The sequence below is a fragment of the Oncorhynchus mykiss genome, chromosome 22 (assembly GCF_057628025.1).
Source record: "Oncorhynchus mykiss isolate SJ-2025 chromosome 22, ASM5762802v1, whole genome shotgun sequence".
In the NCBI taxonomy this organism is placed as follows: domain Eukaryota; kingdom Metazoa; phylum Chordata; class Actinopteri; order Salmoniformes; family Salmonidae; genus Oncorhynchus; species Oncorhynchus mykiss.
This window is the reverse complement of record NC_143043.1, coordinates 2,833,320-2,855,444: the sequence shown is the minus strand read 5'-3', so window position 1 is coordinate 2,855,444 and position 22,125 is coordinate 2,833,320. Positions and strand designations below refer to the sequence as shown.

The window sequence follows — 22,125 nt, the reverse complement described above, 5'->3', positions numbered from 1 at the left end:
TATGGACGGGCGAGAGGCAGGATAACTTGAGCCCGTTCCTCCCAGTGCCTAACCCTCCGACAGATGGAGAAGCCCCGCTCGATCCAGAGCAGGGACAGAAAATTGCCGACGCCGACTATGAAAACCTGTTTTTGCTTTGTCATTATGGGGTATTGTGTGTACATTGATGAGGAAAATGTTTTATTTAATCAATTTTAGAATAAGGCTGTAACGTAACAAATTGTGGGGTCCGAATACTTTTCGAATGGTCCGTACATATAATGTATTTGACATTGCTGGCCTGATGTTGCTGGTTCGAATCCCCAAGCCGGTAAGGTGGAAAAATCTGCCATTCTCCCCTTGAGCAAGGCAGTTAATAGAAACCGCTCCCCTAGGAGCCGATGACGTGAACGTCCATTAAGGCAGCCCTCCGCACCTCTCTGATTCAGAGGGGCTGGGTGTCCGAGCAGTCTGTCTGAACTACTGGCGCACAGCTCGGACACCCATGCATACCCCACAAGTCATGCCACCAGAGGTCTCTTCACAGTCCAAGTCCAGAACAGACTATGGGAGGTGAACAGTACTACATAGAGCCATGACTACATGGAACTCTATTCCACATCAGATAACTGATGCAGCAGTAGAATCAGATTTAAATAACAGATTAAATACACCTTATGGAACAGCGGGGACTGGGAAGCAACACAGGCACAGACACACACACACGATAAAATATGGACTATACACATGGATTTTGTACTGTAGATATGTGATTGTGGTGGAGTTGGGGCCCGAGTTTCACACAGTGTGTTGTGAAATCTATGTATGTATTGTTTTTAAATTGTATAAACTGCCTTAATTTTGCTGGACCCCAGGAATAGTAGCTGCCAATGGGGATCCCTAATAAATACAGATACAAATGCGGAAGACACATTTTGGTTGAATGCAGTCAGTTGTGCAACTGACTAGGTATCCCCTTTCCCTATTGTTATATTGTAATGCATGATATTGCTGCATTGTTACAGCTAGAAACACAAACATTTCACTGCAACTGCGTTATCAGCAAAGCTGATGTTTTAGAATTTAATATTTTAGTATTTTGTTCTGTATTTTGTTCACTGAAATACAATCCCAAAAAAGTGTGCATGTCAGCAGTCAAGTTTCCAAGATGGAGCACTTTCAGTACAAAGCAAAAACTGCCATGATTATGCATTATGCACAGTACGTCTGTACCTGCAGGACAGTGAGGCAGCTCCTCCTTGGGCACGCTGGTCATCCTCTGGAAGTCATCGTGGCAGGCGTTACAGAAGTGAGTGGTGCCGAAGCAGAAGAACACAGCCACCGAGCAGCAGTACCGGCATTTGTACTCCAGAAAGTCTGTCCCGTGCTTGGAACACATCTGCAGATGGAACATGGATGTGTTATACTACATTGGGAAATGATGATCAATGGAAACAGGATGCATTCGGAAAGTATTCAGAACCCTTGACTTTTTCCACATTTTGTCTAAAATGGATTCAATCGTTTTTTTCGTCATCAATCTACACGGAAAACCCCATAATGACAAAACGAAAACAAGCTTAGAATTGTTCTTATTTATTAAAAATAAAAAATCAGATTTACAGTGCATTCGGAAAGTATTTAGACCCCTCAACTTTTTCCACATTTTGTTACGTTACAGCCTTATTCTAAAATGGATAAAAAATATAAAAAATATTTATAAATCTACACACTATACACCATAATGACAAAGCGACAACAGGTTTTTAGACATTTTTGCAAATTTATAAAAAATTAAGAACTGAAATACTTTTTCTTGCCACTGTATGTAAATAAGGTATGTGAACCCTTTGGATCTCTAAATAATTTGGTCATAAAATTCACAACAGACAAACACAGTCTGCTTATACTAATAAAACACAAATTATTGTATTTTTCTTGTCTATATTGAATACATCATTCAAACATTCACAGTGTAGGTTGGGAAAAGTATGTGAATCCCTAGGCTAATGACTTCTCCAAAAGCTAATTGGAGTCAGGAGTCAGCTAACCTGGAGTTCAATCAATGAGACGAGATAGGAGATGTTGGTGTGAGCTGCCCTTTAAAAAAAAAACTCACAAAATTTGAGTTTGCTATTCACAAGAAGCATTGCCTGAAGTGAACCATGCCTCAAACAAAAGATTAAGAATTGTTGACTTGCATAAAGCTGGAAAGGGTTACAAAGTATCTCTAAAAATCAGTCCACGGTAAAACAAAATGTCTCTAAAATGTAGAAAGTTCAGCACTGTTGCTACTCTCCCTAGGAGTGGCCATCCGGCAAAGATGACTGCAAGAGCACAGCACAGAATGCTCAATGAGGTTAAGAAGAATCATAGAGTGTCAGCTAAAGACTTACAGAAATCTCTGGAACATGTTGACGAGTCTATGATATGTAAAACACTAAACAAGAATGGTGTTCATGGGAGGACACCACAGAAGAAGCCACTGCTGTCCAAAAACAACATGGCTGCACATCTGAAGTTCGCAAAAAAGCACCTGGATGTTCCACAGCGTTACTGACAAAATATGTGGACAGATGAAAATAAAGTCGAGTTGTTTGCAAGGAACACACAACACTATGTGTGGAGAAAAAAGGCACAGCACACCAACATCAAATCCTCATCGCAACTGAAAAGTATGGTGGAGGGAGCATCATGGTTTTGGGCTGCTTTGCTGCCTCAGTGCCCGGACAGCTTGCTATCATTGATGGAAAAATGAATTCCCAAGTTTATCAAGACATTTTGCATTTGAATGTATTGCCATCTGTCCGCCAATTGAAGCTCAACAGAAGTTGGGTGATGCAACAGGACAGTAGTTCCCAAACTTTGTATTAGAGGTCGACTGATTAATTGGAATGGCTGATTAATTAGGGCCGATTTCAAGTTTTCATAACACCTTTATTTAAACGTGTAACAGCATTGCGCTATTTATTTAATTAGGCAAGTCAGTTAAGAACACATTCTTATTTTCAATGACGGCCGAGGAAACGGTAGGTTAATTGCCAAGTTCAGAGGCAGAATGACAGATTGTCAGCTCCGGGGAACCAATCTTGCAACCTTACAATTAACTAGTCCATGTGCACCCCACAAGGAGACCGACCGCCTGTTACGCGAATGCAGTAAGCCAAGGTAAGTTGCTAGCTTGCTTTAAACTTATCTTATAAAAAACAATCAATCATAATCACTAGTTAACTACACATGGTTGATGATATTACTAGATATTATCTAGCGTGTCCTGCGTTGCATATAATCTGACTAAGCATACAAGTATCTAAGTATCTGACTGAGCGGTGGTAGGCAGAAGCAGGCACGTAAACATTCATTCAAACAGCACTTTAGTGCGTTTTGCCAGCAGCTCTTTGTTGTGCGTCAAGCATTGCGCTGTTCATGACTTCAAGCCTATCAACTCCCGAGATGTGGCTGGTGTAACCGAAGACAAATGGCTAGCTAGTTAGCACGCACTAATAGCGTTTCAAACTTCACTCGCTCTGAGCCTGTGGTTGTTCCCCTTGCTCTGCATGGGTAACGCTGCTTCGAGAGTGGTTGTTGTCGTTGCGTTGCTGGTTCAAGCCCAGGGAGGAGCGAGGAGAGGGACGGAAGCTATACTGTTACACTGGCAATACTAAAGTGCCTATAAGAACATCCAATAGTCAAAGGTATATGAAATACAAATGGTATAGAGAGAAATAGTCCTATAATTCCTATAATATCTATAATTTACCTGGGAATATTGAAGACTCATGTTAAAAGGAACCACCAGCTTTCATATATTCTCATGTTCAGAGCAAGGAATTTAAACGGCACATATTGCACTTTTACTTTCTTCTCCAACACTTTGTTTTTGCATTATTTAAACCAAATTGAACATGTTTCATAATTTATTTGAGGCTAAATTGATTTTATTAAGTTAAAATAAAAGTGTTCATTCAGTATTGTTGTAATTGTCATTATTAAAAATAAATACATAAAAAATAAATAATAATAATATATATTTTTTTAAATCGTCCAATTAATCGGCATCGGCTTTTTTTTGGGGTCCTCCAATAAATCGGTATCGGTGTTGAAAAAACAATCGATCGACCTCTAGTTAGGGGAAAAACCAAAACGTGCACCATCTGGGTTCCTAGAGGAATGAGTTTGGAAAACACTGCCCTAAGGCCTTCTCTGGACCTTTCCCTCGACCCACCTGTGCCCTGGACACATCTGAGCATGCTCCACAGATCAACTCGCTGGGGTCGTAGTCGTCTCCCTGTCCTGCCTCCGCGTCACAGCGCGCCTCTCCCCCAAAGTACGCCTGCAACAGAGGAAGGAAGGGAAGGGGTCAGGGGATAAGCCTCCCAAATAAGTTAATTAGAGACAAGTGAAACTGACTGACAGACATCTGTGAAAGATATTACTTCCAAAACATTCTATGTAGGAAAATGTAGCCTGCTGCTCCTGTGTTCCCAAAGGTAGAGCTCACTATTTAAGTTTTCGTTATTTTTTAAATTCACACAACAACACTCTTGCTAAATCGACAATAAGTTTAATCTTAAAAAATCCCTATAATGAAAACATAATTTCTATGGTCCCGCTTTAAACGACGTGCAGCTTATAAAGGCTTAAAAAACACTACATAAATGTGTTACAAATCATGCTTTATAAAGTCTTTATAAATGTGGCATAACTGTGACATAACCACCAATGTCAAATGTGACATAACCCGAGTGAAGCAGCTGTCTAAGGCAATGCATCGGAGTGCTTGAGGCTTCACTACAAACGTGGGTTCGATCCTGGGCTCTGTCGCAGCCGGCCGCGACCCGGAGACCTATGAGGCGGTGCACAATTGGCCCAGCGTCGTCTGGGTTAGGGGAGGGTTTGTCCGGCCGGGATGTCCTTGTCCCATCGCGCTCTAGCGACTCCTGTGGCGGGCCGGGAGCATACACGCTGACACGGTTGCCAGTTATACAGTGTTTCCTCCGACACATTGGTGCGGCTGGCTTCTGGGTTAAGTGAGCAGTGTGTCAAGAAGCAGTGCAGCTTGGCAGGGTCGTGTTTCTGAGGACACATGGCTCTCGACCTTTTTGCAGCGATGGGACAAGACTAACTACCAATTGGATATCATGAAATTGGGGAGAAAAAGGAGTATAAAAGTAAAAATAAAACAAAAGTTCCCTCCGCAAAGGGGAGGATGGAACTGGAGTGGGGGTTTTGACACCTCACACCCTGTTGTAAATTAAAGTTGAAGAAGACGCTCTCCCTCCCTCTTCAAATGCGCTTAGGAATGTGCCTTTGTTTCGCAGACAGTCTTCCCAAAACTCTAACACGTTCTAACGCCAATACTGGAACAATATTTCTAACATAAGAATGGTCAGAGAGGATCTATAGAAAACTAATGTCATAATGGTTCATTAAAAAGGTTAAGGAAATACTGTAACTTGAAAAGTATTTACACTACAGGTATGAAGTCTCCATCCTTAATGTTGTATATGAAATATGATTGAAGTATTTTTGTGAAGATAGGAATGTGATTTTAGGAGGTATGTGTGAATCTATCTCCTATAAACTCTGCATAGTAAGTAGCCACGCCCCGAATGAGGTCAGAGAGCATGACAGATTGACTGACGGAACCGTACCCTTTGGTCAGAGCGCATAAAAGGATTGGTAACAGAGATTAACATTAGACCATGAAACGTGAGGCCGTAGCTACACGTTTGAAATGGTTAGAACTTTGAACCTCAACACGAGGTGAAGAAAATCAACTCACCCCCCAGACTATACCAGAAAGACGGCGGTGGTTGAATCCTGAATACCAAATGAGGGGGAAAAACTCCCCTCTCAGACAATCACTGGTACATTTAATGAGCTGTCGTGAGTCAAATTTCTAGAAAAGCAAACTCTTCAAACCATCCTACCACTCTTGCCAAATCACCGTATTACGCTACTCTCATCAACCCACTGGAAACCATAGGCTAGCCTATCTTCACAGAAGCTGCTTCAGGAGCGAATGGAACAGAGTGAACTCTGTAGTTCTGTTCAGGACTATACGACACGACGGACAAATACATTCATGATTTCTTATTCCAAATGGGCGGCGGTTCATGTGCAAAATATTTGATTACTGTGAGAATAGTTTCGAAAATGTATTGAAATGTATCTTCATCATTACATCACTGCTACAACTACCATCATTACTACTACAACCATCATTAAACTGCTATCATTACCATCACCCGATACTACCCATACCACTACTATATGGAATGATAATCACAACAATAATAATATTAGTAGTAATAACAATAATAATAAGTAGGTTACTGTTTACTATACAGATATTATTCAGTGTCCCTCAGGCTATGGCAGGCAAATACATATTTGACTGCAAGAAGAGCCATTGCTCCTTTGCCAATTAGTATTTTTAGTTTAAAAAATGTGAATAAATGTAGTCATTTCTGTGAATAATGAATATCTTGGTAAGTAATATTTCTCACAGTAAAGGAGAAAGTACATCTCTGTCTGACCACATACACGCTCCTCTCTGGGTAGCCATGTCTTTTTATGTCTGCCGGTTTCTATTGCCAATTGGTGGTCACTCAGCCTGTACTTGGTAAGGATCTGTCTCTGCTTCGTATCTCTGACAGAGTAGAGATAATGAGCCAATTCATATTCTCTGTTTAGGGCCAGATGGTAATTCAGTCGATTTGGGGATTTTGTTTTGTTCTTTCAATGTTGTAAATAACTTCTTATAGAAGAAGTTACAGGTCTGTGAGAGCCAGAAATCTTGCTTGTTTGTAGGTGACCAAATACTTATTTTCCACCATAATTTGCAAATAAATTCATAAAAAATCCTAGAATGTGATTTTCTGGATTTTTTTTCTCATTTTGTCTGTCATATTTGAAGTGTACCTTTGATGAAAATTACAGGCCTCTCATCTTTTTAAGTGGGAGAACTTGCACAATTGGTGGCTGACTAAATACTTTTTTCCCCCACTGCATGGTCAGTTGTGAGATGGTGTTTATTAATTAGTGTGTGTGTAAGGTGTATTTATGGTCAGTAGTGCGGTCAGTAGTGCGGTGGTGTTTATTAATTAGTGTGTGTAAGGTGTAAATATGGTCAGTAGTGCGATGGTTGGGGAGAAAGCCAATTTGACATTTACTTATTAAATTTTTTTCTTGAAGGTTTGAATTCAAAATGCTACAGAAAACCTTTCCCAAGTTGCTGTCGACACAAATTCCTCTGTAATTGTTGGGTCTGATTTGTCTCCACTTCTGTGGACAGGGGAGATGAGCCCCTGGTTCTAGACATCAGGTAAGCAGACAGAAGTTAATACCATGTTGAACCGTTTAATGCGGCATTTTGCAACTCAGGTGTGCTGTTTTTCAGCATTTCATTTCTGATGTTATCTAGACCACACGCTTTTTTTTGATTTTATATATTTGAGCTTTTCATTTAGTTCTTGTTGGGTTATTGGGTAATCTAATGGAATTTGGTTGTTTTTAATGACTGATTCAAGGATGTTACATTTTTTGTGAATTTCTAATTGGTTCTGTTTTAAGTCTTTTTGAGGGAGGTTTTTGTATAGATTATCAAAATAAGTTTTCCAAATTCCTTCATCTTGTATCGCTAATTCTTGCGGCTTTGTCGTGCTTAAATTGTTCCACATGTCCCAGAACTGATTTTGGTCAATTGCGTTTTCAATTTCATCAAGTGTCTTATTGGTATAATTCAATGTATTATGTTTCAGTGTATGTTTATACTGTTTCAAAGTATTCATAGCGTAGCTCTGGGTTGTTTTGCTGCTTATGTTTTTCATTTGACATATGTCTTAGGTGTTTTCTAATTATTTTACATTCATTGTCAAACCATTTTTCAGAAACATTTAATTTTTTGTTTCTGATGTTGCATTTCTTTGGTTTTCTCAAATTTGCTTTAGATGCTGCTTTTTTGGAATATGCAGTTGATGTTTTGAGTAGCTGAATTGATACCATCTTTATTGTTTTGGTATTGTGAGTTATTGAAAAACTGTATTAGAGTTCATCATTTCATTTGAGTTCAATGTTTCAATGAATCTCTCTGCACTGTTTGGAGCCCATCTCTACGATTGGTCTATGTAGTAGAGTTTATTGGGCTGTTTTTTTAGAATGAGTATTGCTGGTTAATTTCTTCAGAAACACGCTGATCTGACTGTGATCTGACAGTGGTGTCTGTGGTCTGACAGTGAATGCACTAATGGAGGAGGGGTCAGTGATGGCATAATCGACTACACTTGTCCCAAGAGCTGAGCAGTAAGTAAACTGACCTAAAGAGACTCCTCTGATTCTACCATTAAGCATCTACAGGCCTAAGGCTCGACAGAGATGCACTAACTCCTTCCCATTTTTGTTCAGTATTTGGTCAGGACTGTTTCTATTATTTATAATAGGGCTACTTTACAAGGAGGGGTGTCCAAATATGTGGTGGTTACCTCCCACATCAGTGTAGTCAGGCTCAGAACCTGTTCTTACATTGAAATCTCCACAAAGAAGCACTTTACCCTCTGCCTGAAATGTAATGATTTCTGTATGGAGATCGTCAATAAACTGATCATTGTAATATGATGAATCTGAAGGAGGAGCATAAGCTGCCCATATGTATACATAATTGTCACAATAGATTGTACCTTTGTTAAGTTTTAGCCAAATGTGGTTAGTACCTTTTTTCATTTCATTCAGTGCATGAACATGTTTATAACCACAGATATGCGCCCATTCTTGGTGGTTAAGAATAAGGGGTTTCATGACCTCGTGTAAGTGCTTGAGCCACGTTACGAACCACGTTTTCCGCTTCGCACGCATTTCAGCAAACAGGTGGTACCCGCTCAATATAAGCAAGCTGAAGCCAACGTTAATGAATTGGTCAATGCACCCTGTGTTGCACTTCCTACAGATGGATGGACCTCCAGGGCTCCAGAGAGCTACTTAACAGTGACAGTTCATCACATTACCCCAGAGTGGGAAATGAGAAGTACCGTGCCCATTTTTCTCTTGTAAGAAAACATTATAGCATAGGCCTATACAATGTCTGAGCCATGTTTACATATTGATTGCACATGCATACTGCACTTTATTTTAGTGTTGCTGTTGATGAGTAATCATATGTTCTCATCAGGAATTATATGACTCATGATCATTAATGTAATCAGGAATACCAACATTTAGCATTTTCTTAGATCATTTTTGTTTAACTACAATAACTGTTGGCATTTCATATCGAAACCGAACCATGACCCTAAAACCACAATATGTACCAAACCATGGGTTTGGTGAACCGTTACACCCCTAGTGCCTACCTTTTGGCACTTGTAGCAGACGTAGTAGGCGTATCGATTCATTGCGAAGCCGGCCGGGTCGTTGTGGAAGCGGGCACCGGGCGTGGTGATGGCCTCGCTCTTGTGCAGCCCCTCGTACTCCATCCTCATCAGAGCCTTCCTCCGTACGTCCTCAAACAGCTCCTTGATAGGGTCCAGCAGGTCCTTGATGACCGAGTGGTTGATCTTGTTCTGGGAGGAAAAACGCAACAGCCCAGTCAAGTAAGAGTCTGAGTCAATTCTATCTCCTTTTTTAAACTCGGTTGGCACAATGTTAGTTAGTTCAAACTCAGACAGAGCTGTTATGACCCAAGCACGTTACATTGAAAATCATGAAGATAGGAATCTTTGCAAGGTCAATTGGTAAACTCTACATAACACAATTCATTGCCACTCATTGGAACTTTTGCTTTATTTTATTGACCAGATAGGACAGTGAAGAGCAGAAAGTAAAGGTCGGAAGAGTGCGAGTCAGAAGGGCAGTAGGTTGGATTCGAACCAATGCAATTCCTGTGAGTGCTGAGGTCAAAGGCACTAACCGTTAGACCACAGGCCACATGATCTCTGTTAAACCTATTCATGGTTATGTATGTGTTTTATAGTGTGCCTATTGCCCTAATCCCAGTTATTTTAGAGAAGTAAATCCTGTCCAATGTGTGGTGGAAAGTGGGTGCGTATCAGGTATCATAGGGTACCTGCGCGCTGCACATACTGTGTGCATGGTAACAGAGAGCCTCAATTCTGGTATAAGGGGGAGTTTAATTATGGAATACCACTTTTTTTTTTGCTAAACACACGGCTAGAAATGCCTTGTGTGCAAGACTAGTGACAAGTGCATGTCAGTAAAATAGACAAAAAACCTGAAAAGGGGCGAGCCCTCCATACAAAGCAACACAACCAGCAAACCAACCTGGTGAACTAAACCAGCGAATCATTAAACAGATCTTTTTTATTTATTTTACCTTTATTTAACCAGGCAAGTCAGTTAAGAACAAATTCTTATTTTCAATGACGGCCTGGGAACAGTGGGTTAACTGCCTGTTCAGGGGCAGAACGACAGATTTGTACCTTGTCAGCTCGGGGGTTTGAACTCGCAACCTTCCGGTTACTAGTCCAACGCTCTAACCACTAGGCTACCCTGCCGCCCCGGCAAGTAATCCATACTTGGTGCATTTATGAGGGAATAGATGGAAGATAAACCAATGGAAACGGGCGGGATGTTCTCCCACTGTTCTAGACCATATTTGAGGCTGTGTATTACTAGATGTTCCAGGGCGACACTGGAGATTGGTATTATATTCACCATAGCCTGGCAACAATGGCGCAGCCAATTTCCTGCGGTTGTCGCATTGATACACAGCTGTGTGATTAGATATAAATTACATTTGTCAAAACAATTAAATAACTTGCACAGAATTTGAAAGATCTTGTAATTCTCTGGTGAGAAAAGTTATTGAAAAGGATAAGGCTCAACGCTTGCTCACTTTTAAAAACCTCATTTTATTTAAGTAATAGTTAAAACCTTCACTTTCAGCCTTCATCAAGTGATTTCATCTGAAAAAATGTAAGTATAAGCACTCATAATTTGCATTCCCATAAAATAATAACTGGCGGGTTAGCTAGTTAAATTTGTAGCACAACAGATTGCAAATATCCGAATGTTACCTACATAAAAACATTTCTGCACCGTTTCTGTCTTTTGCCATTGGTATTCTGTGTCTAACAACATTGCCCTTTCAAGCATTGATCTTCGAATGAAAAGAAATACAGCCTGTATGGAGAACGATCATGAGATAGTCTAATAAGCTAGTCTGTTACGTTTCTGGGAATGCTAATTATGCTAACGTCGGCTTCCAAGTGCTTATATTATGTGAAAACGACACATTTAGTTCTTTAGCTTTCGAAATGTCTAGGGTCAAGTGGGCGGGGCTACATAAGTTACAATAGTACCTTGCAAATGGGGCAGGACATGAAGCCGAAGGTGATCCTGGGCCCGAGCCAGCGGTTCTCCAGAACACGACGGGTACATTGGAGGTGGAACACGTGACTGCAGTCCAGCTGAGGAAAATAACAGAAAGCACACATAGAACATTTGGAACCTGACCTCGAACACATCTATGGCCTAAAGACAAACAAGGTCCTTGGTTCAAATAGAATCTGTATTATTTTCAAACACTTTAGCTAAACATGATTTGAACCTGCCTGGGGGCGTTGAAACTAATATAACAGTCCCACAAGTTCAAATTCCACCCATCTGGCACTCCAGGCAGGCAAAAAAAAAACTCAAAAGTATTTGAAAGAAAACAGATTCTAATAAACCCAGGTGTGAGTCACTGTCTGAATCAAGCTAGTATCATAGAGATACAATATAATACTATCAACAATAGTATTTGTATCGTCTATATACTGTAAATGCAGCTGCCACAGTATTGAAGCCATTGGATGCAGTTTATCATAGCGCATTGTGCTTTAGTAAGGGCGATAGGTTCAGTATACATCATTTTGCATTTTATCAGAAGGTTGGCTGGCCCTCTTTGAAGTAGCGTAGATCAATGCAGTGCTCTCGGTCTATAAAGCCCTCTTGTATAAACTTCTGCCGTACCGTACGTCATTGTTAAGGCACTATAAACACACGTACACATGGATTTTGTATTGCAGATATGTGATAGTAGAGCGGTGGCCTGAGGTCACACACTTAATGTGTTGTGAAAAGTGCTATGAAATGTAATGTTAATATTTGAAATTGTATATCACTGCCTTAATATTGCTGGACATGGCTAACCCTGGAGATCCGTTCTCCACAGAGTTAGGAAAATCTGCTTACAGTTTTTATTAATATCAAGCAGATTTATCTAAATCAGGGGAGATGTCCAAAATTCCTTAAAGTTGGTGCCTCGACCGCAATTCAGTCCAATTCAGGGCCTTTTTACTGAAGAATGTGTTTGTTTCATATGATTGTGTTTTGCTTTCCGTGTTTTGTGTGCTTTTCATGCATTGTGTAATTTGATGTTTATTGATGCGTTCATGCAATGCTCATCTGCAAAAGAGACCGTGGTTCCAGCATGACTCCCTGTTTAAATAAAGGTGAAATAAAATGTAATTCTGTGTACCTGGACAGCGGGAGCGGCAGAGAGCGCCTCAGTGAAGCAGATCATGCACATGTCGTCTGCGTCCTGTTTCAGGCAGCCTGCACTCTTGTTGCAGCCGTGCAGACAGGGCAGGCAGCTCTTCTCATTCCTCACCCCGCCACAGAGGTGGCCGCATGCTTGGGTCTTACTGCACGCCAGCTTGGCATACTCCTACAGAGGAGAGAGTGAGGGTCAGACGATGGGCTTTATCGAATACATTTAATCAAATCCACTTTATTGAAAGTGCATTTACAATAGCAACACCCTTTGCAGTGCAATACTGTACAGCAGAGTAAGGGGGTCAAAATTAGTGAGTTACAAGGAATTCAATTCATGAATTGTAGAATTTAAAATAATTTTGTGTGTGTGTATAAAACAATACAACACCGGTAGCCAGTTGCCATTGTATTTGAGTTTCACCTTTTACTATGTCCAGTTGGTTTTATATATGCATTTACTTGTGTACAAATAATTCAACTAAATAATATATATTGAACAAAAATATAAATGCCATATGCAACAACTTCAGCGATTTTATTGAGTTAGAGTTCATAGAAGAAAATCAGTTAATCTAAATAAACAGGACCGAGTTTGAGAAACCCTGGCTATGGTCGGTAGTCATTCAAAAGGTAGTGATCCTCCTCTACTAGGCATAAGAATGAATGACCAACATGCACAAGGCATCTTCAGAGGGGTTTCTGTTTTTTAGTAACGCAAAAGTAAATGTAACATGTTACTTTCCATAGTAAGTAATGTTGTAATTACTTTTAAAGTAATGTAGCCCAACATTGTCCCTAACTGTCAAGCTTTCATTTCAGAGATTATTAACGAGCTGCACACAGTCAAGAAACTAGATGATCCATTTATAATTTTTTTAAACAATTTAGATTTGGTTTTAGTCATTTTAAAGTATATTAAGATCGACCTGCGAGCCTGGACCCCCTCGAGATGTGCCTTTCACTTTTCTGAAACATAACAAATATATAGATACAGTGCCTTGCAAAAGTATTTCGGCCCCCTTGAACTTTGCAACCTTTTGCCACATTTCAGGCTTGACAATTGCACGCCCAATTTTTCAGTTTTTGATTTGTTAAAAAAGTTTGAAATATCCAATAAATGTCGTTCCACTTCATGATTGTGTCCCACTTGTTGTTGATTCTTAACAAAAAAATACAGTTTTATATCTTTATGTTTGAAGCCTGAAATGTGGCAAAAGGTCGCAAAGTTCAAGGGGGCCAAATACTTTCGCAAGGCACTGTATATGAAAAGTTACATTTAAAAAAATTGCACGATTAGAGAAAAAATAATGTTCTCAAGCTTCCAATAAAGAGATACAGATCTTCCTCTCTGATTATGGCTGAACTATGCCTCTTTTAGTCTCCACAAGATGCTACAATTTCTGTAATAGGTCGCTAGGTGTTGAACTAAGGTAGTTTTAACAAGAGGGTCCACTTTTTTATTTTTATTAAAACATTTTTTGCTCACCTCTCTTTAAAAATGTTTTTTTTTTTAATCAGTTAAACATGACATTTGTGGGGCCTCCAGAGTGGCGCAGTGGTCTAAGTCACTGCATCACAGCGCTAGAGGCATCACTAGAGACTTCGATCACTTCGATCCCGGGCTGTATCACAACTGTCTCACTAGAGACTCAGGTTCGATCCCGGGCTGTATCACAACTGGCCGTGATCGGGAGTCCCATAGGAAAAATGGTGTCACTTCTCTTGAAATAGAGTTAGGGTATATGCAGCAGTTTGGGCCGCCTGGCTCGTTGCAAACTGTGTGAAGACTATTTCTTCCTAACAAAGACAACCAACTTCGCCAAACAAAAACGCATTTGCGAAAAAAGCACGACGGTACCTAACCATAAACATTAATGCCTTTCTTAAAATCAATACACACAAGTATAGATTTTTAAACCTGCGTATTTAGTTAAAAGAAATCCAGGTTAGCAGGCAATATTAACCAGGTGAAATTGTGTGTAATGCAACAGTTTGGGCCACCTGGCTCGTTGCGAACTAATTTGCCAGAATTTTACGTAATTATGACATAACATTGAAGGTTTTGCAATGTAACAGGAATATTTAGACGTATGGATGCCACCCGTTAGATAAAATATGGAACAGTTCCGTATTTCACTGAAAGAATAAACATCTTGTTTTCGAGATGATAGTTTCCGGATTCGACCATATTAATGACCTAAGGCTTGTATTATTATGTTATAATAAAGTCTATGATTTGATAGAGCAGTCTGACTGAGCGATGGTAGGCAGCAGCAGGCTCGTAAACATGAATTCAAACAGCACTTTCGTGTGTTTTGCCATCAGCTCTTCATTGTGCGTCAAGCATTGCGCTGTTTATGACTTCAAGCCTATAAACTCCCGAGATAAGGCTGGTGTAACCGATGACAAATGCGGGGTGCGCGCTAATAGCGTTTCAAACGTCACTCGCTCTGAGACTTGGAGTAGTTGTTCCCCTTGCTCTGCATAGGTAACGCTGCTTCGAGGGTGGCTGTTGTCGATATTTTCCTGGTTCGAGCCCAGGTAGGGGCGAGGAGAGGGACGGAAGCTATACTGTTACACTGGCAATACTAAAGTGCCTATAAGAACATCCAATAGTCAAAGGTATATGAAATACAAATGGTATAGAGAGAAGTAGTCCTATAATTCCTATAATAACTACACCCTAAAACTTACCTGGGAATATTGAAGAATCATGTTAAAAGGAACCACCAGCTTTCATATGTTCTCATGTTCTGAGCAAGGAACTTAAACGTTAGCTTTCTCACATGGCACATATTGCACTTTTACTTTCTTTTCCAACACTTTGTTTTTGTATTATTAGTATTGGATATTGGATTAGTATTGGACTCTAAAGTTTCCAAAACTATCAAAATATTGTCTCTGAGTATAACGGAACTGATATTGCAGACGAAACCCTGAGGAAAATCAAACCAGGAAGTGGCTTCTATTTTAAAAACTCCATGTTTCATAGCCTCCCTTTGCTCCATTTAAAGGGATATCAACCAGATTCCTTTTCCTATCGCTTCCTCAAGGTGTCAACAGTCTTCAGACATAGTTTCATTCTTTTATTTTGAAAAATGAGCCAGAAAGATAACATCGCGTCAAGTGGTCGCATGAGTTTTGCTCACGCAACAGAGTTTGGACAGCCATTGCCTTTCCCTCTCCTACTGATAAAGACATTTGCGGTTGATATATTATCGATTATATATTTTAAAAACAACCTGAGGATTGATTATAAAAAACGTTTGACATGTTCCTGTGGACATTACTATTTGGAATTTGTCTGCGTTGTCGTGACCGCTCTTTCCTGTGGATTTCTGAACATAACGCGCCAAACAAACGGAGGTATTTTGGATATAAAAAAAATCTTTATGGAACAAAATGAACATTTATTGTGCAACTGGGAGTCTCGTGAGTGAAAACATCCGAAGATCAAAGGTAAACGATTCATTTGATTGCTTTTCTGATTTTCGTGACCAAGCTACTTGATGCTAAGTGTACATAATGTTTTGTCGAGCGATCGATAAACTTACACAAATGCTTGGATTGCTTTAGCTGTAAGCATATTTTCAAAATCTGACACGACATGTGGATTAACAAAAGGCTAAACTGTGTTTTCCTTTATTGCACTTGTGATTTCATGAGTATATATATTATTAGTAATATTCATTGAATGTGGCGCTATGCAATTCAGCGGTTGTTGATGACAATTGTCCCGATATCGGGATTAACGGGATTGCAGCCATAACTAGTTAATCGTTATCGGCTTTTTTTCGTCCTCCAATAATAGGTATCGGCGTTGAAAAATCATAATCGGTCGACCTCTAGTTGGTACCTGGCAGTCTGGGTCAGAGCAGACACTGCCCACAGCCGAGAGCTCGGTGCCGTTCCTGGTGCCACAAAACCTGCAGGCATCTGAGCTGCTGGAGGCTGGTTTCCCTGCACACAGAGGCAGAGCATTATCTATGCACAAGAGAAGGCTAGAGAAGGAATACATCCCCTTGTCATAAAAATCACACGGCAGATGCTAAACACAGTCATGACAGTCTGTGACGTCTTATGATTGTAAAAAATGTGTAGTAGTAGTAGTAGCTCCACTTTAACTTCTAAATGTCATCATTGCTTACATCTATCCAGTCCCTCTCAGATCTACACAAGTGTCTAGGGGGTAATGGCTAGCTAGGGGTTGTTTCTTGATTACATCTATCCAGTCCCTCTCAGATCTACACTGACATGGTCAGAAAAGGGTCTGGATAGGTTCTGTTACCTGTGTGTTCCCTGAACTCCACCATGGCCTTCATGGTCTTGGAGTCGGCCAGAGCCATAAGCCAGAAGAGCTTTGTCCTCCCACAGCCCTCGTGGAGGTCCACCTTGATTGCCTCCTCCTCCTCCTTAAACACCTGGAGAGAAACAGCATGGAGACTAGGGATACCGCCATGTTAAATTACACATCATGCCTGCCAGAAAGGTATGAGTTGGATTTTAGAGTCTGTAAGATGTTTAAGACATATTTTCAAAATGAATGGTAATATTGAAAAAAACATCTTGACTAGGGTTAGGCGATATCCAGATTTTCATACCTTTATAGTACCATACCGGGGTATATGGTAGTACTGGGGTCCAGTGAAATCAACTTTGTAGCACTCACTCCACTTAGAAGGTGCATTGTCAGGGATAGGAGCGTTGCGAGATGACGCACAACAACGACATCTACCATGAAACCACAATATCAAGAACCACAGCGGTCAAAATAACTAAAGTACATCACCAGCGTAACGACTACCGCTACAATCAACGTGATCGCTACGTTCCTGCACCCAACCCACACAAAGTGTCAGGTAACAAGTGTAACAATGGGTTCAATGACGATCACAACGTAAACCGATGCTCTCTAGAAGTTCTGCTAAGAGAAGTACAAAAGCGCCAAAAATTTGAGAAAGAGGAAAAAGATAAGTCACCATGACTAGGCATTTGCGAGGACGTAAACAATCAACTTACCCCAGCTCTCACTTGAAACCATAGCCAGGGCCCGCTCGATCAAGCAACAAGCCCGTGGGCTTAGACTATACACTCAGATACAAATGTTGCGACGCACAAGGTAAACACCATCGCAAAAGCCAATTCCACTCAAACTAAGATACGTCGATCTGTTTAAACCATGAACACAAATGACATCACACCGTTGAAAACAACCACTCCACTTTGTGGAGAATATGACAACACAACTCAGAGGCCATACCTCAAAACAGTCCTGGAGGACTGCTTAACCTGTGATGCGTTAATTGATTCAGGCTCGACAATATCACTCATCTCTCAAACATTGTTCAATGATCACAAAAGGGCTTTGAACCCAGCTAAACGTTGGTTAAATACGGAACGATGCAACACTAACCTTAAGAGTTTTCACTCAGACTACCTCGCCTCTCACATTGAGACTCTGAAACTACACTTCCAAGACATATCGCTTGTTACTAGGAGCAGACTGATTGATCGTGTGGTCCCACTGATGGAAAAACAACCAAATGTGGTCACAGGTGCCGTCTGCACTGACCACACCGTCTTTTCCTTATGCTGGATGCAACACAGTCATCCACAAGGAGTATCTGTTGAAAGGACCCCTTGGGAAAAACACGTTGCAACACCTCTTGGTGCAGACTCTGACTCAAGCAGATATTACGATCTCGTCACATTTAATCAGCAAACCTGATTGACTATTCTTTTCATGATTTCGAGCCAGCAGTCTGAGTGAGTAACTTCCCTCGTCCTTCAGACACTTCCGAGCACCGTGGGCGTCTCAGGAAACAGATGGAGAGATGAATCAAGCTTCACCAAATCTGGGTTTGGCGGATGCCAGGAGAACGGTACCTGCCCCAATGTAAAGTTTGGTGGAGGAGGAATAATGGTCTGGTGCTGTTTTTCATGGATCAGGCTAGCCCCCCCCCCCCCCTGTATTTTGAGTGGAACATCCCTTTAAAATGTATACGCGGTCAGGTCTTCACGAATGGGCGTATATACACAAGGGTTTCTGTTTGCCGGTAATTGCCGACTTTTGGCCAAAACGAAATAAATTAATAGCCGATAAATTGGTGCTGGAAATTATCAGGGAGAAGAAAAAAGTTCAAAACTGCTCGTGAGGTCCTCATAAGGGACTTCAGCAAAATTGCAGAATGTTGCGTTGATTATCCCTGTTCCAGTGTGTCTGCCGAGAGGGGATTCTCGCTCCAAAACAGAGTGATCACACCTTCTTGAGAACTACGTAACAAGTCTAAAGCGCATTGCAAGCTGCTCCACAGAGTTGGACAGTTTCGACTTCCCAGCAGCAGCAGCTCACTTTAAGCAGTCCAAAGTGCGCCGCAAAGGCAAGTAAATTAGAGGCAAATGATTGTTTGTAGACAGCGATGTTTGTTATTTATTAATTTAAATGTTTATGCCAAGGCTAAATTCAATTAGATTGTTTTAGAAAACAGCTGTGTTTTGTTATTTATTAAAATGTTCATAAATATCCTATAGGACAGGTCATCACAAATAAAATTACACAAATATATTTAGATGTTTTTTCTGAACTAAATTAACTAAATTTCTGAACTAAATACATTCTTTAAACGATATTCATCTAAGATGGCACCGGAGAAGATGGCAGACGTTTTACGTGCCCCCAACCGATTGTATTTTTTCTGTTTGTTTATTTGCACTGTTTCTAACTTTCTTAAAAACTTATTTTGTACATAATGTTGCCGCTACCAACTCTTGTGACCGAAAATAACTTCTGGACATCGGGACTGCGATGACTTTTTCCTTTAAAGATTCTGACGAGGCCGATGCGAACAGGCCCAGATACCCGTGAATTGTGTGAAGAGGCAGAGAAAAAGGGCCGGCGGCCAGGCTGCCTTCTGAGAATTCGTAGGCAATCGAATAAACCCCCACTTCCTTCCAATCTGCTAGCAAAAGTGCAATCTTTGTACAATTTTTTTTAAACATTTTTTTTCACTTTTATTTATCCAGGTAGGCCAGTTGAGAACAAGTTCTCATTTACAACGGCGACCTGGCCAAGATAAAGCAAAGCAGTGCAACACAAACAACAACACAGAGTTACACATGGAATAAACAAAAGTACAGTCAATAAGACAATAGAAAAAAATCTATATACAAACAATAAATACGCAATAAATAGGCAGTAGTGGCGAAGTAATTACAATTTAGCATTTAAACACTGGAGTGATAGATGTGCAGAAGATGAATGTGCAAGTAGAGATAAGGGGGTGGCAAAGGAGCAAAAAAATAATAATAATATGGGGATGAGGTAGTTGGGTGTGCTTTTTACAGATTGGCTGTGTACAGGTACAGTGATTGGAAATCTGCTCTGACAGCTGATGCTTGAAGTTAGTGAGGGAGATACAAGTCCACAACTTCAGTGATCTTTGCAATTCGATCCAGTCATTGGCAGCAGAGATCTGGAAGGAAAGGCAGCCAAAGTAAGTGTTGGCTTTGGGGTTGACCAGTGAGATATACCTGCCGGAGCACGTGCTACGGGTGGGTGTTGCTATGGTGACAACTGAGCTGAGAAGGCGGGGCTTTACCTAGCAAAGACTAACAGATGACCTGGAGCCATTGGGTTAGGCAAAGAATATTTAGTGAGGGCCAGCCAACGAGAGCATACAGGTCGCAGTGGTGGGTAGTATATGGGGCTTTGGTGACAAAACGGCACTGTGATAGACAGCATCCATTTTGCTCAGTAGAGTGTTGGAGGCTATTTTGTAAATGATCTCGCCGAAGTCAAGGATCGGTAGGATAGTCAGTTTCATGAGGGTATATTTGGCAGCATGAGCGAAGAATGCTTTGTTGCGAAATAGGAAGCCGATTCTAGATTTCATTTTGGATTGGAGATGCTTAATGTGAGTCTGGAAGGAGAGTTTACAGTCTAACCAGACACCTGGGTATTTGTAGTTGTCCACATATTCTAAGTCAGAACCGTCCAGAGTAGTGATGCTGGACGGGTGGGCAGCGATCAGTTGAAGAGCATGCATTTAGTTTTACTAGCATTTAAAAGAAGTTGGAGGCCACGGAAGGAGAGTTGTATGGTATTGAAGTTAGTTAACGCAGTCCAAAGAAGGGACAGATGTATACAGAATGGTTTCGTCTGCGTAGAGGTGGATCAGAGAATCACCAGCAGCAAGAGCGACATCATTGATATATACAGAGAAAAGAGTCGTCCCGAGAATTGAACCCTGTGGCACCCCCATAGAGACTGCCAGAGGTCCGGACAACAGGCCGAGTTTTGGACAACGATTTGACACACTGAACTCTGTCTGAGAAGTAGTTGGTGAACCAGGCGAGGCAATCATTAGAGAAACCTGGCTGTTGAGTCTGCAGATAAGAATGTGGTGATTGACAGAGTTGAAAGCCTTGGCCAGGTCGATGAATACGGCTGCACAGTATTGTCTTTTATCGATGGCAGTTATGATATCGTTTAGGACCTTGAGCGTGGCTGAAGTGCACCCATGACCAGCTCGGAAACCAGATTGCATAGAGGAGAAGGTACGGTGGGATTCGAAATGGTTGGTGATCTGTTTGTTAACTTGGCTTTCGAAGATCTAAGAAAGGCAGGGTAGGATAGATATAGGTCTGTAACAGTTTGGGTCTAGAGTGTCTCCCCCTTTGAAGAGGGGGATGACTGCGGCAGCATTCCAAACTTTGGGGATCTCAGACGATACGAAAGAGAGGTTGAATAGGCTAGTAATAGAGGTTGCAACAATTGCGGCGGATAATTTTAGAAGAGGGTCCAGATTGTCTATCCCAGCTGCTTTGTAGGGGTCCTGATTTTGCAGCTCTTTCAGAACATCAGCTATCTGGATTTGGGTGAAGGAGAAATGGGGGAGGCTTGGGCAAGTTGCTGTGGGGGGTGCAGGGCTGTTGACCGGGGTAGAGGTAGCCAGGTGGGAAGCATGGCCAGCCGTAGAAAAATGCTTCATGAAATTCTCATCGTGGATTTATCGGTGGTGACAGTGTTTCCTAGCCGTGGGAAACTGGGAGGTGGTGCTCTTATTCTCCATGGACTTTACAGTGTCCCAGAACTTTTTGGAGTTTGTGCTTCAAGATGCAAATTTCCATTTGAAAAAAGCTAGCGTTAGCTTTCCTAACTGCCGGTGTATATTGGTTCCTAACTTCCCTGAAAAGTTACATATTGCGGGGGCTATTCGATGCTAATGCAGTACGCCACATGTTTTTGTGCTGGTCAAGGGCAGTGAACCAAGGGCTATATCTATTCTTGGATCAAACATTTTTTTTTAATGGGGCATGCTTATTTAAGATGGAAAGCACTTTTAAAGAATAACCAGGTATCCTCTAGTGACGAAATGAGGTCAATATCCTTCCAGGATACCCGGGCCAGGTCGATTAGAAAGGCCTGCTCGCTGAAGTGTTTTAGGGAGCATTTGACAGTGATGAGGGGTGGTCGTTTGACCGCAGACCCGTTACGGACACAGGCAATGAGGCAGTGATCGCTGAGGTCCTGGTTGAAGACAGTAGAGGTGTATTTAGAGGACAGGTTGATCAGGATGATAGCTATGAGGGTGCCCATGTTCACGGATTTGGGGTTATACCTGGTAGGTTCATTGATAATTTGTGTGAGAT

General features: G+C 41.2%; 1 protein-coding gene across 20 annotated transcripts in view; it reads right to left on the bottom strand.

Annotated features, from left to right (window-relative positions):
• mycbp2 (MYC binding protein 2) overlaps nt 1-22,125 on the bottom strand; it is a 316,135-nt gene that overhangs the window by 5,794 nt on the left and 288,216 nt on the right. For 19 of the 20 annotated variants that reach the window (XM_090215106.1, XM_090215108.1, XM_021578598.3 and 16 more), the window contains 7 exons: nt 16,763-16,895; nt 16,331-16,434; nt 12,458-12,646; nt 11,298-11,405; nt 9,330-9,539; nt 4,205-4,312; nt 1,213-1,378 (listed from right to left, as the gene is read on the bottom strand). In XM_090215106.1, the coding sequence (XP_090071232.1) occupies nt 1,213-1,378; nt 4,205-4,312; nt 9,330-9,539; nt 11,298-11,405; nt 12,458-12,646; nt 16,331-16,434; nt 16,763-16,895 (1,018 nt within the window). The remainder of the gene's footprint in view (nt 1-1,212; nt 1,379-4,204; nt 4,313-9,329; nt 9,540-11,297; nt 11,406-12,457; nt 12,647-16,330; nt 16,435-16,762; nt 16,896-22,125) is intronic. The other variant, XM_090215110.1, reaches the window with a different exon arrangement.